At 43.2% G+C, this 17,865-nt stretch overlaps 1 protein-coding gene across 1 annotated transcript; it reads left to right on the top strand.

The window, feature by feature from the left end:
• The first annotated feature begins 4,019 nt into the window (after nucleotides 1-4,019).
• On the top strand, nucleotides 4,020-9,813 carry WNT8A (Wnt family member 8A). The gene is made up of 6 exons (XM_060633989.2): nucleotides 4,020-4,087; nucleotides 4,184-4,217; nucleotides 4,431-4,569; nucleotides 6,465-6,590; nucleotides 7,292-7,434; nucleotides 8,824-9,813. Exons 1-6 carry the CDS (start codon nucleotides 4,020-4,022, stop codon nucleotides 9,343-9,345), a joined length of 1,032 nt encoding a protein of 343 aa, XP_060489972.1. The 3' UTR covers nucleotides 9,346-9,813.
• The last annotated feature ends 8,052 nt before the right edge of the window (nucleotides 9,814-17,865 follow it).

The following is a 17,865-nucleotide window of genomic DNA, read 5'->3' as shown; positions in this document are numbered from 1 at the left end:
TAAATAAACATTAAAATAAATTTTTTTAATAAAATAAAATCTTTAAAAAATTAAATTACATGAACAAATTATATTGAAAATAAAGATGACAAGTACTCAAAATTAATCTTTTCCGAATTATTTTCTGACATTTTACTATTATCTATACTCTTAAGGTTATTTATATGTCTATTACACCTATATGATAGAATACTATATGATGTGATACTGTTCATTTCTTCCTAAGTCCATGATGGTAGTTTGAAATAGGCCATGGTGGGAGTATTTACACCATGGAAATCAACAAACACTACCAATCATGGCTCCTGTCACACCACAGCTGGTTGTTAAGCACTACTTACCAGCATGCCATTGGTTCAGAGACACTCTTGTCTTGTGACAGGCCCACTCTACCTCCCTGTCATCATCTCCTGTGGTCTTCAGATCCAGATTTCCCTTCCTGGAAAAGAAAAACCAAAAGTTGGATCATCACTTAAAAACTAATGAGAGAGGGACACCTGAGTGGCTTAGTCAGTTAAGTATCCAACTTGGACTCAGGTCATGATCTTGTAGTCCGTGAGTTCAAGCCCTGTGTCGGTCTCTGTGCTGACAGCTCAGAGCCTGGAGCCTGCTTCAGATTCTGTGTCTCCCTCTCTATCTGTCCCTCCCCTGTTCTCTCTCTCTCTCTCTCTCTCTCTCTCTCTCTCTCAAAAATAAATAAACATTAAAAAAGAAAAAAAGAAAGAAAACTAATGAGATAAAGGGGCACCTGGGCAGCTCAGTCGGTTAAACAGCCAGCTCTTGGTTTCAGCTCAGATCACGATCTCAGGGTTCATGAGTCTGAGCCCCACATCAGGCTCTGTGCTGACAGTGGCAGAGCCTGCTTGGGATTCTCTCTCTCCCTCTCTCTCTGTTCCTCCCCAGCTCTCTCACAGTCTCTCTCTCTCAAAATAAACTTTAAACAAACAAACAAAACAACTAATGAGATAGGATGGCTGGCTTAGTTGGTAGAGCATGGGACTCTCAACCTTTGATGGGAGCCTACTTAAACAGTCAAGCAAACAATTAATGAGACAATAGAGTTGGGGTTAAGGAAATGGATGCACAATGACTGTAAATGATTGGTAGACTCCAGTGTGGAGTGTCTATCTCTGGTTCATCTCTCTGTCCACATGAAGGACTTCCATCAGTCCAGCACAGGGATCTTATGTAGACATAGACCCAAAACACTCTGAACAAAGCATTGGTTGTTCTCTAGGTATCTGTCTTACAGATCTGTCCTGATGGCCAACTAAAGGATTCAAAGATAAATAAGATGAATCCATATGAAGAGCTAGGGAAGACAAGACTTCCCCTTACTGGCCTATAATTACCTTGGGGACTAATAAATTTTGTAAACCTTAAAAGTAGGATTACAACATGTAGAAAGCTGGGGAAGTCTATAGAAGTCATTCATTGTTCAACATTTTCTGCATTCCCTCATTTTATGATGAAAAAACTGAGTCCACGTGGTAATAAATAGTTTACCCAAGGTTATACCACAAATTAGTGGCCAAAGCAGAAGGCTCCTAAGACCTGGGAGTAAAGTCCTTTCTTAACATCCTAAATTCCCATTGGAGAAATTATGTGAGCTTTGGAGAATCTGAGCGGAAATATACACAATGTTTGCACACAAAAAGCTCACTACCTTCTCCTGTTTCCTATAGGGGATACAGAAAAATAAGACCCAGGTGCTCACACACAGGAAGTGAATGTGGAGTCATTCCTAAAACTCTTTCAAGGAGCATGGCGGGGACTACCTCAGGGCTAACGGTGCTCTGACCCAACAGTGAGTGGCACGGAAATCAACGCTGCTGTCTTAAGAAGGTAAAGTTAAACATTAGATTCTTTTTTTTTTAATTTTTTAAAATGCTTATTTATTTTTGAGAGGGAGAGAGACAGAGAGCAAGCAGGACAGTGGCAGAGAGAGAGGAAGACACAGAACCCGAAGCAGGTTCCAGGCTCTGAGCTGTTGGCACAGAGCCAATGTGGGGCTTGAACTCACGAACCATGAGATCATGACCTGAGCTGAAGCTGGACGCTTAACCGACTAAGCCACCCAGGCACCCCAGGCATTAGATTCTTGACTGGGGAAAGTAGGAGGCAAACTCAGTAGGCTTTTTCCAAGTGACTCAAGTCTCAGATACCTCTTTTCCCCAAGGAGAGAAGCCCACAAGCAAGCAGAGGAAGACAGTTAGTTGCTGGGCCAAGAGGAAGAGCTTTAGTTCATTAAGGACACTTTGCATTTGTGACATTCGCACCTATCCTCTTAGAAAAATGAAACAGAAAAAAATATATATACAAATTAGGAGCCCAAATTTCTTATCATTAGATTCAGCATATCTAAAATTATTACATCAAAATGCTGCAAAAATTTCTAAACACTTTCATTTCTGTACTTAGGTAACAGGTAACAGTTCACACACTAACACCAATCCTAGCCCATACTTTATGTGCACTGCCCTAACAAAAAAGCCTGATCACTCCTTGGCCCCTGGAGCTCCTTTGGTGGGGGGGAGTGCTTGAGCTCCCTTTCTCACCCAAATCAGGCACCAGAGGGCTGGGATGTGATCTAGATATTCAGGGTCACAGGGTGCTGAGTCAGGATGGTGCCTCTTCAGCCCTAGAAAAGAGTTTCACCAACCAAGTAGGAGCTCCACCCCTTCACTATGTGCCCAAACCTACCTAAATGGTGCCTCAGGTCCCTACTAGGGGCCACAATTTCTTTCATTCATTTGTTCATTCATTCATCTGTTCACTCATCCAGGCATCATCTCAAGCACTAAAGTCAATCTAGAAGAGAGATTCCTGGGGTGCCTGGCTGGCTCAGTCAGTAGAACATGTAACTCTTGATCTCAGGGTCATGGGTTCAAGCCCCATGTTGGACATAGAGATTACTTAAAAAACAAAATAACAAAAAATAAAATAAAACAAAATAAAATTAAATTAAATTTAAAAATAAAATAAAATATTCTTGCCTAAGGAGCTGATGTCCTAGCAACAGACTGGTGTCAGAAGGGCATCAGTCCTGGGGTGCCTGGATGGCCCAGTCAGTTAAGCGTCTGACTTTGGCTCAGGTTATGATCTTGTGGTTTGTGAGTTCAAGCCCTGCGTCAGGCTCTGTGCTGACAGCTCCGAGTCTGCTTCAGATTCTGTCTCTCCCTCTCTCTCTCTGTCCCCTGCCAACTCGTGGTCTCTTTCTGTCTCTCTCGCTCTCTATCTCAAAAACAAAGAAAGAAAGTCATCAATCTTTTCAAATACAGCCCTGGGTGGCCTGAAGATTGATTCTCACATATAAAATGAAAGACCTTCTAGGAATGAAGGAAATTTACCAGAACTTACTTTGGTGGAATGTAATAGAAGGGCCTATTACAGAGATACCCTCTGAAGTGATCTGTTTCATGGTCCCATGATTCCATGACTTTACAGTCACCAAGGAAGGAGGTAGGAAAGGTGCATTCACTTACTTTGGGAAAATGAGTAGTAGAGGGTCCCCAGTAGGGTTCCTCTATAATTATTAATACTGGGGAAGAAGGCAGGACAAAGAGTGAGGTCTCACTGACAGATGAGGACACTGTAGCTCTGAGGAATTGGTGACCTACCTTGAGGGTTAGGAACCTCATCTGCTCCAGCCTACAAGACTCTGAGAAACGAGCCATCAAGTAGGAAGAGACAAATCTGATTTATAGAGGAAAGAAACCTCAAGGGTAAGGAAAGGCTTCAGCCCTTCTGTCAGCCTGAGAGGGAAGAAGGGCTGGCAGGGCGGGGTGGGGCGGGGCTTTCCTTGGAGGTTTTGGGCTGAGTCCTTCCTTCCTGGTCCCCCATTGGGTCAGTGGCTCCTGCAGTCCTGCCAGTGAGGGACAAATGAGAAGAGCTGTTGATTTTTCCCCCTTGGCCATTCAGAATTTCCCCACGTAAATACTGAGAAAGACCCTGCCCTCTCCTCACTTCTCTGGAGTTGGCCCTGGGCTGGACCTGGTCCCCTGGGGGTGAGCAGGGCCATGGGAGACCTGTTTATGCTCAGGGTGGCTGTTGGCATATGTTATGCCACCTTCAGTGCCTCTGCCTGGTAAGTCCTTGCCCCCCCACCACCACTCCCCACCAAGGAAACCCCCATTATATCATCCCCATTCACCATTTGCCTCACTTTTTCTCTTTTTGATAGGTCAGTGAATAATTTCCTGATAACAGGCCCTAAGGTAGGATGGTCTCTGGCTTCTGTTTTTACCCATCTGGGTTCCTAAGGGAACTCTTTTGGGGAAAGAAAAGAGGGGAGGGGAGACAGATGGGGGAACCCATAAGTTTTCCTTAATGGAGAGCTAACCCATTTGAGTCCTGCCTGCTCCCCTGCTCCCCCCAGACAACCTGACCTGAGCCAGAGCTGAACTTCATAGCCCTTTTCCCTTTGCCAGGCCTATCTGACCTACACTACTAGTGTGGCCCTGGGTGCCCAGAGTGGCATTGAGGAGTGTAAGTTCCAATTTGCTTGGGAACGCTGGAACTGCCCGGAAAATGCTCTCCAGCTGTCCACTCACAACAGGTTGAGAAGTGGTAAGTTTGTGCACCTGCACAAGGGGGTATATGTGCATGGAGGTGGGTTTGCAGTATGTGTGTACGTTGTATGTATAACATATATATGCACAGTGAAATGAAAAAGTTATCAGTGAAAGGCTGATCTGCCATTTCCTTGCTGTGAAACCTTGAAATGAGTTACTTCCCCTCTCTTACCCCAGTTTTGTCATTTGGTCAATAAGGCCAGCTCTATTTAGGTCACCAGGAGTAATGAGGGCTAACAAAGCTGGCTTAGGAAAGAGAAAAGGACTTTTACTTCCTTCTGACATGAAGCGGGAGCCATGTAATAATCATAATGATCGTGGCTACCATTTATTGAGCTGGTATCTTACTAAACTCTTTAAAAAATCATTGTCCCATTTCATTTCCACACACTCCCCATTCTGAGTGTCTACTCCATGGGAAGATATTTCTCTTCGCCACTATCATCTTCTTTACTACTCCCCACCTCTTCTCAGGCACCTCTTTATTGTTTCTATATAAACAACTTTTATGCAAACTACTACACACAGTTAAAAACAGCTGCACTGGTGCATACACACACGCACACCTCCACATGAGACACAGCTCAGTGTGATCTTTCAGCATCTCTGTTGTTGGGATTTTATGACAGCTGGGCAGATGGGAAACTCCTCCAAGGCTGCAAACACAGAGTCCTTTCCCTATTTTTAATTCATGTAACTCAGTGCAAGGTAAGTGTATACAAACACACAAATATGGGCATGCATTTTAAAAATAGAGATTATTACATTTTATAGAAATACTTTTGGGGGCACCTGGGTGGCTCAGTCAGTTAAACATCCGACTTATTTTTTTTAAGGGTAATTTTAAAATTAAAAAAATTCTTTTTCACTGTTTATTTTTGAGAGAGAGACAGAGCACTAATGGGGGTGGGGCAGAGAGAGAGGGAGACACAGAATCTGAAGCAGGCTCCAGGCTCTGAGCTGTCAGCACAGAGCCTAACACAGGGCTCAAACCCATGAAAACCCATGAACCACCAGATCATGACCTAAGCCAAAGTCAGACGCTTACCTGACTGAGCCACCCAGGCACCCCTATAATTTTTTTTAAGTTTATTCATTTTGAGAGAGCGAGTGAGCCAGGGAGGGGCAGAGAGAGAAGGAGTGATAGAGAATCCCAGGCAGGCTTCACACTGCTAGCATGGAGCCTGATATGGGCCTCAAACCCAAGAACCATGAGATCATGACCTGAGACGAAACCAAGAGTCAGACACCAGCTGAGTCACTCAGGCACCCCAAGCATCTGACTCTTGATCTCGGCTCAGGTCATGATCTCATGGTTTGTGAGTTCAAGCCCTTTATCGGGCTCGGTGCTAATGATGCAGATCCTGCGTGGGATTCTGTCTCTCCTTCTCTCTGCCCATTGCCTGCCTCTCTCTCTCTCTCTCTCTCTCTCTCTCTCTCTCTCTCTCTCCCTCTCTCTCAAAATACATAAATAAACAAACAAACAAATAAACTTAACAACAAAACAAAAAGAGATATTTTTGTATTCACCTCACTGAGTCCTCACTGCCTGAGGACTAGAAGCAGTGGCTAATAAACAGAAGCCCAGGCTGGTTTTCAAGAGAGCAGGGTCTTGGTCCCAGTACAAGGGGTAAGGAGAGTGGCTTTGATCTCATCACTGTCTCTCTGGGCTTTACTTTCCCCATCTGTACATGGGGATGCTCATGTCTGTGTGAATGACAGTAAGGATGCTGGAAAGACACGCACTGTTCTCTCAAGTAGAAGAAAGAGTATCCTCTTCAACCCAAAGGGGGCAGGGGACAGGGGAGAGAAAGAGCATTGCTTTTCCAAAGCCTCTGCTTTTTTGGGTCATCAGAGCCCAAGTTTCCAGTCCCCTCTCTCTCTCCAAAGCCACCAGGGAGACTTCCTTCATTCATGCAATCAGCTCTGCTGGAGTCATGTACACCATTACCAAGAACTGTAGCATGGGTGACTTTGAAAACTGTGGCTGTGATGAGTCAAAAAACGGAAAAACAGGTAAGTTGTGCTCTCTGATGTGGGTGGGTAGAAGTGAGGGATGCAGAGCTACATTCAGGCTAAGGTCTTCCAGGACAAGGTGGACACATTTCCCTCAAATCCCTAGATACTAGCAGCAACTTCTTGGTGGGAGGTCCTGAACCTATAGTCTCCCAAGAGTTGAGCCTGGGTCCCTGATTACAGGATCACCAAGTAGCATTGAACTCTAGAACTAACAAGGCATTTAGGAATTAGAAGGCCTAAGAGAGTTTAAAGCCAACCCTCATATTTCAGTCTGAGAACAGTTTGGCCATAATCCAGAGCTACTCAGTTACTTGTACACCATCTAAGAGAATCAGATTTGTCATTAATGAGGGAGGAGATGGCTCTAACAAGACTACTGTAAGATAATGGTACAGAATTCCAGAATGTTTGAGCTGCAATGAACCTCTGAGATCATCTAGGTCAGGCTCAGTATGCCTCCTTTACTGTGGGTATAGAAACTAACTGCCTAGAGATAGAAAGTACCTGAGGGTGAGCACTTGGCTTTGGGAAGAGGACCTCACCCACCCACCCTGAGCACCTCCACATCCCTGTTTCACCTGCAGCTATAGCTTTACACTCTTCTAGGGCTCTTGGGGGATGGTTAGCCAAAGTGACCTTGACTCTTCTGAAATTGACCAGGAATATGTGTGCAGAACTTACTCTTTCCTTATGTATAGGAGGTCATGGCTGGATCTGGGGAGGCTGCAGCGACAATGTGGAATTTGGGGAAAGGATCTCCAAACTCTTTGTGGACAGCCTGGAAAAGGGAAAGGATGCCAGAGCCCTGATGAATCTTCACAACAATAGGGCAGGCAGGCTGGTAGGTATAGGAGTCCACCAGTGAACTCTCAGTTTCAGTACTGGCAATAGCCTCACATCTGTACAGCTTACCAAGAGCTGTCTCATACCCATATGTCATCCATACAGCAGTTATCAGGACTGGGAGGGCTACCCCCAGTCTCTGAATGACAACACCAGTTCAGGCTGAGCCAAGTGGCTTGGCCAAGGCAATACAACTAACTAATAAGCGTCAGAACCAGGCAATAAACTCAGATCTTCTACTTTAGTCTTATCCCTAAACATTACGGTCTAGCCCCTTCCACAGGCAGGTTTCTGAGAACACAGAACAATATAGTACCAAAGCCTTGCTTCTATGACTTAAAATTTTACCCATTTCAACTGCATGTTCTAGGAAATTGATGGGGGTTTTCATCCAACCTGTGTCCTAAAATATGTCTGGGCTTCGAGGGATTGGGACTGATCTGGGCTTCTGTGGAGGGTCTATTCTACCCCAAAACTTCGATTATTCTGAACTCAAATCTGGAAACAAGTTGGATTTAGTGCTAAGAGCAGAAAAATTTCCCTTTGAACCTACATCTGGATGACCTAGTTGCCCAGGACAAGGGTAAGAGGTTTTCAAGGCAATTAATTACACTCATGGGTAATTGCCTCAAGGGTAAGCGTTCAGACTGCAGGAGCTTCCCTCCCTCTGGGAGAGGACAAATCAAAACCCTTACAAATACTCCAGGTCCCACTTTCAAGACAATAACAGTGCCAATGATCATATTTTCCCCTTTACACAGTACTTTCTTGATCATTCTTATTCCAATGAGAGAGAGAAACAGGCTCAACAAGTGATGGAGTTGGGCCTAGAGCCCAAGGTTTCTGATTCCAGTAACCTCAACACTTGCCTGACTTTCCCGAAGAATACCCAAGGGAGCTTTAAAATTACCCACACTGGGGGCACCTGGGTGGCTCAGTCGGTTAAGCGGCCGACTTCGGGTCAGGTCATGATCTCACGGTCCGTGAGTTCAAGCCCCGGTTCGGGCTCTGTGCTGACAGCTCAGAGCCTGGAGCCTGTTTCAGATCCTGTGTCTCCCTCTCTCTGACCCTCCCCTGTTCATGCTCTATCTCTCCCTGTCTCAAAAATAAATAAAACGTTTAAAAAAAAAAATTTTAAATCAACTACTTTAAAAAAAATAAATAAATAAAATAAAATTACCCACACTGAGGCCTTTATACCCCTGAACATTCCAATTGAGAAGATCTGAGGTGGGGCCCAAGAATAAGTGTTTTTCACAGGCCTCTCCAGTAATTCTGATGCCCTCCAAAGTTAAGAAGCTCAACTCTAAAATATTCCATTTAATTACTAGCCTTTGGTCTTCCCTACCCAGAGTCATTCTTTTTCGTTCTCTTTCTCTCTCTGAAGGCAGTGAGAGCCATTATGAAAAGGACCTGCAAATGTCATGGCATCTCTGGAAGCTGCAGTATCCAGACATGCTGGCTGCAGCTGGCTGACTTCCGGGAGATGGGAGACTACCTGAAGGCCAAGTACGAACGGGCCCTGAAAATCGAGATGGATAAGCGGCAGTTAAGGGCTGGGAACAGTGCTGAGGGCCACTGGGCACCCACTGAGGGATTCCTTCCTAGTGCAGAGGCTGAGCTGATCTTTTTGGAGGAATCACCAGATTACTGTACCCGCAATTCCAGCCTGGGCATCTATGGCACAGAAGGTCGGGAGTGTCTGCAGAATAGCCACAACACATCCAGGTGGGAGCAACGCAGCTGTGGGCGCTTGTGCACCGAGTGTGGCCTGCAGGTGGAGGAGAGAAGAACTGAGGCTATCAGCAGCTGTAACTGCAAATTCCAGTGGTGTTGCACAGTCAGGTGTGACCAGTGTAGGCATGTGGTAAACAAGTACTACTGCACAAGCTCCCCAGGCAGTGCTTGATAGCACCCCACTCAAATTCACTTGCTCAGTTGCATGACAATGGAAGCGGACACAGCTTCTTTCACAGAGAGAGTGAATTCGAAAACAACTGGAACATCACAGGGTTGGCCTGTAGTCGTCTTCATATCTACTATTCATGGGGGGAATGGAGGCCCAAGGTTATACAGCATATTCTCCACAGAGTTGAAATTGGAACCTGGGGATTCTAACTTGGGCAGACCCCATTTCATCTTTCTTGTAAGTTATTTCCTGGTCTTTGTGCCTGTACTTTTGCAGCTTGTTAAAGGGGAGTTTGGTTTGGGGGTCATATCCAGAAGGACCCTCAAAGTACTTGTTGCTGTAAGTTTCAAATCACATCCAACCCAGCTGTGCTGCTGAGAATCAGAGGGAATCAAAGAGTTCTGACAAGACTCCTGAAGGAGCAACCTTCCCCTGTGCTTTCTGGCTCCAGGAAGACCAACTATATGTTCATGAAGACAGATAAGTGGGGCAGAGACCTTATATCTGCCCAGTGGGAGGTTTTTAGGGTGTTGAGTTTTTCATCTGAGTATGCAATTTTATAAAGTTCTCAGGGGGCTTGACTGGCTCAGTCAATAGAGCATGTGACTGTTGATCTTGGAGTTTTGAGTTCAAGCCCCACATTGCATGTAGAGCTTACTTAAAAAAAAAAAAAAAATTCTTCTCATAAAACCCTGGGGAAACCAGGACCCCAACATAAGCTGAGGACTTTTCCAGCTCAGAAACCATCTCTCTAGCCATAGAAAAAGGATGGTCACAGTAAGTGGACAGGTGACTCCAAAGTTACCTAGACAAGTCTCCTCCTGCCCCAATCATGCACCCAAAGAGGGATTTTTTCCCCCCAAAGAGCTGTAAAATGACTGTTTTGTTATTTTCCCAGATTGGGAATTCAACTTCATTTTGCAATAAATGCTAAAATATATATCAATCTGAGACCTTTTATTTCTCTCTTTGGAAACCTTAGGATAAGAAAGGGAATGGGAAACCCTGCTTCTATATTCCAATTATACACAAGGCTAAGGGGAAAATGGAAATATCCAACCCCCTTGATATAAGTGTTTGAGAGAGAATAAAATTGAGGACCAGGAACTGGCCAATAAGAAAATAATCCAGACTCCTAGATTTAGAAGGTATTACCCTTAATACAATCTAAGAAACTTGAGGAACAAGGAAGCCCTTTCAACTTGAACCATACTCAAAGTGTGTTTGTGCTTTTAAACTTGGGCTTCCTGGGGTATCTGTATGCCTCAGGGAGAACGTGGGCAAGAGACTAGGAAAGTTATGGATTCTATCTTCTTCATTTGCACTTCTACATCTTCCAGTGGCAAACTTTGGAGAAGGAGCTCCTGAGGGCTCAACAACTGATCTCCTAAACCTGAGCATCTCAGCTTTAGGAGTCTCCCCTCTGTGCAAAGGCCAACCACCCTGCAGGGAGGAGGTATTTCAGATATGTTGAATAAACAAGTAAAATGAACGATCACCAAGAATGGAAAAACATTCTCAGCTTAATGTTTTAAATCAGAAAACAGTTGGGGTGCCTGGGTGGCTCAATCAGTTAAGCTTCACCAAAGTCAGGTCATGATCTCATGGCTAGGATCCTGAGTTCAAGTCCTGCGTCAGGCTCTCTGCTATCAGCACAGAGCCTGCTTCAGATCCTGTCTCCTCCCCTCTCTCTGCCCCTCCTCTGTTCTTTCTCTCTCAAAAATAAATAAACATCAAAAAAATAAATTAGAAAACAATTTAAATGTTCAACAGTAGGGCAAACTAGTTAAATCACGGCCCCACAATGAAATTATCAACCATTAAAATAATATTCTCGAGAAATACTTAGTAACATGAGAAACACACATGATATATTAAATGAATAAAATTAATCATAAAACAGCATGTTGAGGATAACCCAATTTTGTTTTTAAAAATATGAAAATACTCGGGCACCTGGCTGGCTCAGGTGACAGAGCACATGACTCCTGATCTTGGGGTTGGGAGTTCAAGCCCCACACTGGGCATAGAACTTATGTTTAAAAATGTGAAAATATTTGCTATCATATAATACCAACATAGAGAGATTTGTTTTCCTTTTTGGGTTTTTCTGTATTTTTACACTTGTCTACAAAAAAACAAATATTTTTCTTATCAAAAAATAATGAGTTATTGGGGCACCTGGCTGGCTCAGTTGGTAGAACATGCAACTCTTGATGTCAGGATTATGAGTTAGTGCTCCCTTAAAAAAATAAGTACTTAAAAAATACTTGCCATAAAATACTTTTTTAAAAAAAGAATGAGGGGCGCCTGGGTGGCTCAGTCGGTTAAGCGTCCGACCTCAGCTCAGGTCACGATCTCGCGGTCCATGAGTTCGAGCCCCGCATCAGGCTCTGGGCTTATGGCTCAGAGCCTGGAGCCTGCTTCCAATTCTGTGTCTCCCTCTCTCTCTGCCCCTCCCCCGTTCATGCTCTGTCTCTCTCTGTCTCAAAAATAAATAAACTTTAAAAACAAAACAAAAAAGAATGAGAGGTGTCTGGATGGCTTAGTTGGTTAAGCGTCTGACTTTGGTTCTGGTCATGATCTCACAGTTTGTGAATTCGAGCCCCACATTGGGCTCCGCGCTGACAGCTAGGAGGCTGAAGCCTGCTTCAGATATGGTGTCTCCTTCTCTTTCTGCCCCCCATCCCCACCTGCTCACACTCTGTCTCTCTCTCTCTCTCTTTAAAAAATAAACATTAGAAAAAAATTTTAAATTACTAATTTTTTAAAATGCCAACAAGAAATAACCCACCTTTTCTTTCTTTTTCTTTGTTTCTTTGTTTCTTTGTTTCTTTCTTTCTTTCTTTCTTTCTTTCTTTCTTTCAGTAAAAAAGGAAGGTGAAATATTCCTTTTGGTGCGTTTACAACTACCATAGATGCCAGAGACAAGGAGAAATCCATAAAGTGCAGCCTATGTCAAGGAAAGGGAAGATTTCCTTTACCTCTGTCCTAAGGAAGTTTACAGAAAGACACTACAGTTAGTGACACAGGAAATGTGTGTGTGTTGGTAGTGGAAAGGGGAGCAAGACACTAAGCACAAAAATTATGGTGAAGAAATAGGTAACCAAAACAATAGTACCCTGGGGCTCAGGGGAAAAAAAAATTATAAAACGATCTGGCCTTGATGTCAATCCTTTAATACACATAGATGCCAAAGTGTCCATTATGAAACCTGAGTTGTGACACTGTGCTAGGGAAATGAACAAACTAGATATTCTCCCTTCATTCCTAACTGAATCTCCATCCAAAGGACCCAGGTACCTACCTGATGCTTTGACATTTTCCCCCCAGGACCTCCCCGAGGTTCCCAAATAATCCTGAAGTGGGGGGGGGGGGGATTCAAAAACAAAACAATTCCCGCTGCCCTGTACAAACATGATCATTCAAGAGGAGCATGCCTTGTGTTTTCTGTGGCTTTATATCTGAGGTCTTCACAGAACAACTGAGAATTCCTACTTCCCCAAAAAGCTCATAGTCTCGCTCCTTCCAAGTCTCTTCCATCCTCATTCATCTTACTTTCATGGCAATCAATCACATCAACCAATCTTCCCACATAGACCCTGAGCCAGGAACTAAAGGAATTTAGATTCTCTACATCCATCACCTTCCTGTCAGGGATTCATTCCAAGGCATTACAGTGTTATTCAGATTCACTAGTTACAACCCTACACTCCTTCCCTTTTGGCTTGTCCTTAACAAACTGGCTATCATTAAGGTGACAAAACAGTAAAACTCCTATGTTCAATAGGTTCAGGGCTCAAGACAGGGAGATTGGCCACAGTCTATGGTAGGTCTTGAAAACCTATTGAAAAAGGAATCAACTCAATAAGGGAATCCTGTCCATGAGCCTATTTGCATATTTCAGATCCAGGCACTGCTTCACATGGCCTGGAGAATAGAAGCCTGTATTTTCTCAGTCTGGATTAAAGGAAAATATGCTTATGTTTGCCAAGCCCCTCTCACCTCATCTCTGCTCCTCTCCCTCTCACCTCCTTTCTCCTCTGCTCCTCCTGGTCCTCATCCTTGTCCTAGTTCTCCTTCCTATCTGACCTTTGCCATGGGTAGAATCAGGGGCTTCTAAGAAAACCATGAGGCTTGTTCCTAGAGTCTCCTAGGGTCCCCTGCCAATCTCCTCAGGGCTTGCTAGGGCTTCCTTGTAACAGTATGGTAAAAAGAAAGTACTTGACCCACTAAGTGTCAAGTACTTAGTATCTATTATATCTTTCAATCCTGGGAACAATCCAATTAGAGAGTTACAATTATTCCCTTCTTATTACTGAGGAAACTGGTTCAGAGAGGTTAAGCACCTAACCTAAAATTAAACACAGGGGGGTGAATTTGAATTCACGCCACTATCACACAAACCAAACCCATACACTTTCTTTACACCACTTAGGCTCTGGAAGCCCAGGGATCTCTGGTGACATTCTTAACTGTTTTGACAGCTTTGTAGAATGACTACCATTCATATGCAGTGAAAGGTGTCCTCTTCTTCCCTCTTCTGCAAGTAGGAGAATTAAATTTCTCAGCCCTTCTCCAGAATGTAGAAACCTAACTTTTGACTTGCAAAGGCCTTCCTTAGAATGATAAAGCAAGATAGCCTGACTCCTGCTGACTTGGGAGGGCAGAATCCTGGTTTGCCAGGGGGTACTCAAAGAAAAATGCTAACAGTTATGGTCTATATTAGAGGTCAAAGTTTCAAAGGAATGTCAAAGGAGGAGTGTTTATTTTAGAGGGTCGAGGAAGGAAAAACAGGATCCAGAGAAAGACAAATTTCTAGCCCCAGATCACAAACTACTTACAATAATTAATCACAAAAGACAGAGAGAGACTGGGCCCAGATACAGATGTTTGGATTGAGGAGAAATGAAATGAAAGCACAGACCAGAGCAAAGGCTTCAGGAGAAGTTAAAGACCTTTGAGTAGGACTATAGCTCTAAACTAGCTAATCCTGCTGCATTCCCTAACAAACAGGGGAATGTTGGGTTCAGAGGAAGAAAGTAACCTGCCCAGGGTCACCAAATGAGATAAGTAAAGAGGTAACACGAGACTCCAAGGCCCTGAACATTCTCCACAGTTGGTGCTCTGCCTACCCTGACAGAATGCCCTTTTCATCAGAAAAGGGATGTTTGGTGACCAGTGGAAGCAATGGGGAAATTAGGCCAAGGCTCCAGGAAGCCTCAGACCACATTAGGCCAGTAAAGGAGTAGGGAGACCAGATAGGGGAACAGAGGACGTAGGTAAGGGAAAAGGCCTGGTGGTGCACCAGGAACCCAAATTCATTCCCACATTCCTCTCTGATTCACAGTTAACTGTGCAAACCTATGTTGGGACTCAGAGGTATTGAGGTCCCTTATCATTTCTTCACCAGGAGCTTCTTGCAGTCTATATGAGATCACTTGATTCAGCCATGTGCTTCTTAACAGAAGAGTTCCTAATCAAACACCTAAGGAGGAGCATACTGTACACTCTTGAAAGACCATCAAGGGGGAAGGAAGCCAGTCCTTCCTTTCCTGTGATAAACTGCTTATCAGTTGCTGCAGGTCTAACCTGAATCAGCACTGCTTTATTTTAAGCCCACCAAATCTTCTAGGATCTCTCATTATGAACCAGGCCTTCAAACTCTCCTTTTCTCCAAGCTAAATAAACCTAATAACTCCAGTTTCTCACTAGTTCTCTCTCACACTCTTTTTCCCAGACTATCTTCAAATGCACCAAATTTAGTCTTCTATGAATAGTTAAGCGGGATACAAACCACATATCCTTCTCAAGTCTCACTGCCATATCCTCTTTGCCCTCAAGTATCTGAAGAATCTACCTATTCTCTGCCAACATAGCACTTTGCCCCTTCAGGCCCTATTTGCATTTCTCCATAACCCAAATTCATTTCTAACCCCCTTCATTTCAGCCAAGTAGCCTTGGTTCTCATCTCCATCAGCTGGGACCTCAAGCAGCAAAGTCCTCCATAGCAAGGGGCTTGCAGTGGCGCAAGGGCAAGAACATGAAACTAACAATCAGGACACACTTTTTTCTCTGCTCTCACCCTTGGAGAACTTACCTACTCTAAAATTCCAGTTTTGTTTCTCTGCTGATGATTCCTAAATCACCACCTCTGTGTAAATTCTAGGCACCACAGCTCTATTGTTTCTTACCATTTCTACCAGAGGGACAGTGGTGACTTTCTCTTATGACTTCTGTTTCTGTCAAGTGGTATAAGGAAACTTTGAGGGACTGAGGATTATTCCTGAATCTTCCCAGACTCAACTTTTCATACTTAATCATCTTCCTTTGGTTTGCCTTCCAAATCTATTCCCTTCTCTTCATTGCCTTTGCCTCCAGTGGACTAACACTTGTACTGTGTAGATGAATTTTGCACTCAATAATTTGTATCTTGCTTCTCAACTCTCTATTTAACTCATTGTTACCACATTTATCTTACTAATATACTACATTCAGTTCATCATCATTTGATCAAAAAACAAAACAAACAAGGACACCTGGCTGGCTCAGTTGGTAGAGCATGCAACTCTTGATCTTGGGGTTGGGAGTTCAAGTCCCACGTTGGAACATAGATTGTACTTGAAATAAAATTTTTAAACCTTTTTTAAAAAAAGAAACATGCAATGTCCTAGAGAATAAAATCCCAGTTCTTTGGCCTACGTTTGAAGTGTCCTAAACTAGACAATATCCCACAGTAAACATTTAAAAATTTTTTCTATACATACATTCTCATAAAAAATATGTTTTTGATGAAAAAATTCAAAAATTCAAACAATTTAGAAGTAAATAGATCAGAAAGTGAATAATCAGCTTTACTCCCTTCTTTTTCCAAGCCACTGCCCTTCCTACAGGTCAACTGCTCCTAACTTGCTTTTCCAATTTTATCCTTTGCTTCCTCAGCTCCAGCCAGACCAAGTCATGACAGTTCCTCACATATAGCATTCCCATGCAACTTCTGTGTCCCACTGGAGACCATCTTCTTTCTCCCTGAAATACTTTTGCCCTAACTATTGACTCTCCCTCTCCAAATACTCTGTCCTTAAGGTTTATTAGCTGCTCTTTGAAATTGCCTGCCAATTATTTGATAGAATCTAAATATCGCTACCTATGATATCTAGGCATTATGTCTTTTTCTATGTCTCAACAAGAGGGCTGACAAATCTCCTCCTTGGAGGTAGAACCATATTACCACCTCTCAGTGCCTCTGTAAGACTCTCACAACACTCTGCATGTGGTGGGTGATTACTGTTCTCCTGACATTAAATAGTTCATGGAATCTCAGAGAAAGGAGACCTAAGTCATCTCCTAGAACCCTCTCACCTTGCAAAAGAGGAAAGTAATTTGTTCACGGTTATTTGCCTATAGGTAAAAGTCAAGATGAAGATAGATTTCATGTCTCCTAATTCCAAGTTCAAGCAAACCCTAGGTCTTTTGCTCTGGGGTGGATCCATACTATTCTCAAAACTAACTAGTGGGGCAATAACTCAGATAGGGAACTGATGGGCGAGGGCTTGGGTGTGCTATGTGAAATTAAAAATTTTTTTTTAATAACAAGAAGAAAAGAGGGGTGCCTGGGTGGCACAGTCAGTTAGGCTTCTGACTCTTGATTTGGGGTTAGGTCATGATCTTGTGGTTCATGGGATCAAGCCCCGCATTGGGCTTGGCACTGACAGTGCAAAGCCTGCTTAGGATTCCCTCTCTCCTCTCTGTCTCTCCCCTGCTCGCACTCTCTCTCTTTCTCTCTCTCTCTCTCAAAATAAAAAAATAAACACTAAAGAAAAAAAGAAGAAGAAAAGAGAAGAACATATGAGGTTCCCAAACACACCCTTACCACTTAAGCCCAAGAAGAAGGAAAAGGTCAGTCCATTCCCTACTCTTCACTGCATGTCCCTTTCTATAGTACTCATTTTAACTTGGCTTTTCCCATATAAAAATATTGTAAGGCACAGGGATGCCTTGTTGGCTCAGTTGTAAGAGCACGCAACTCCTGATCTTGGGGTCATGATTTTGAGCCACACATTCGGTGTACAGATTACTAAAAAAAAATAAATAAATAAACTTGAAAAAAATTGTTGTAGGGTACTTCAGAGTACTTTGGACTTATTTCTGGAAACTCTAGTGCTCTTTTTATTGCTTTATGATTTATGCCTATTGTCCCAAGTATAAATGTAATTGTGTTTCCTTTCACACTGAAAAGTTTCCTGTCTTGATGATGGTTATACACTGATCCTATTTATAACCTATTTCATTCATTCATTCATTTAATAAATATTTACTGAGCACCTACTCTTTTATAGGCATAGAACAAATGCAGGTGATACAGAAGTTCATGACACTGACAGGTCTCTCTCTGCCCTCATGGAACTGGCATTCTAATGAGAACATATACAATGAGCAAATAAAAAATTAAATTATCACACACTGGGATAGAAATAATTATGATTGTTATAAGGCAGCAACATCTTTAGATAAAGTGGT

The sequence above is a fragment of the Panthera onca genome, chromosome A1 (genome assembly GCF_046562875.1).
Source record: "Panthera onca isolate mPanOnc1 chromosome A1, mPanOnc1 haplotype 2, whole genome shotgun sequence".
Classification (NCBI taxonomy): domain Eukaryota; kingdom Metazoa; phylum Chordata; class Mammalia; order Carnivora; family Felidae; genus Panthera; species Panthera onca.
Note: the sequence above shows the minus strand (reverse complement) of the source record. Positions and strands in the feature narration are given on the sequence as shown.

Excerpts from the sequence above, each read along its gene's own strand:
- WNT8A (XM_060633989.2), top strand. The coding sequence starts at position 4,020 with ATGGGAGACCTGTTTATGCTCAGGGTGGCTGTTGGCATATGTTATGCC. Across the intron at positions 4,218-4,430 it reads TCCTGATAACAGGCCCTAAG|GCCTATCTGACCTACACTAC; the intron begins GTAGGATGGTCT and ends TCCCTTTGCCAG. Across the intron at positions 4,570-6,464 it reads TCACAACAGGTTGAGAAGTG|CCACCAGGGAGACTTCCTTC; the intron begins GTAAGTTTGTGC and ends CTCTCTCCAAAG.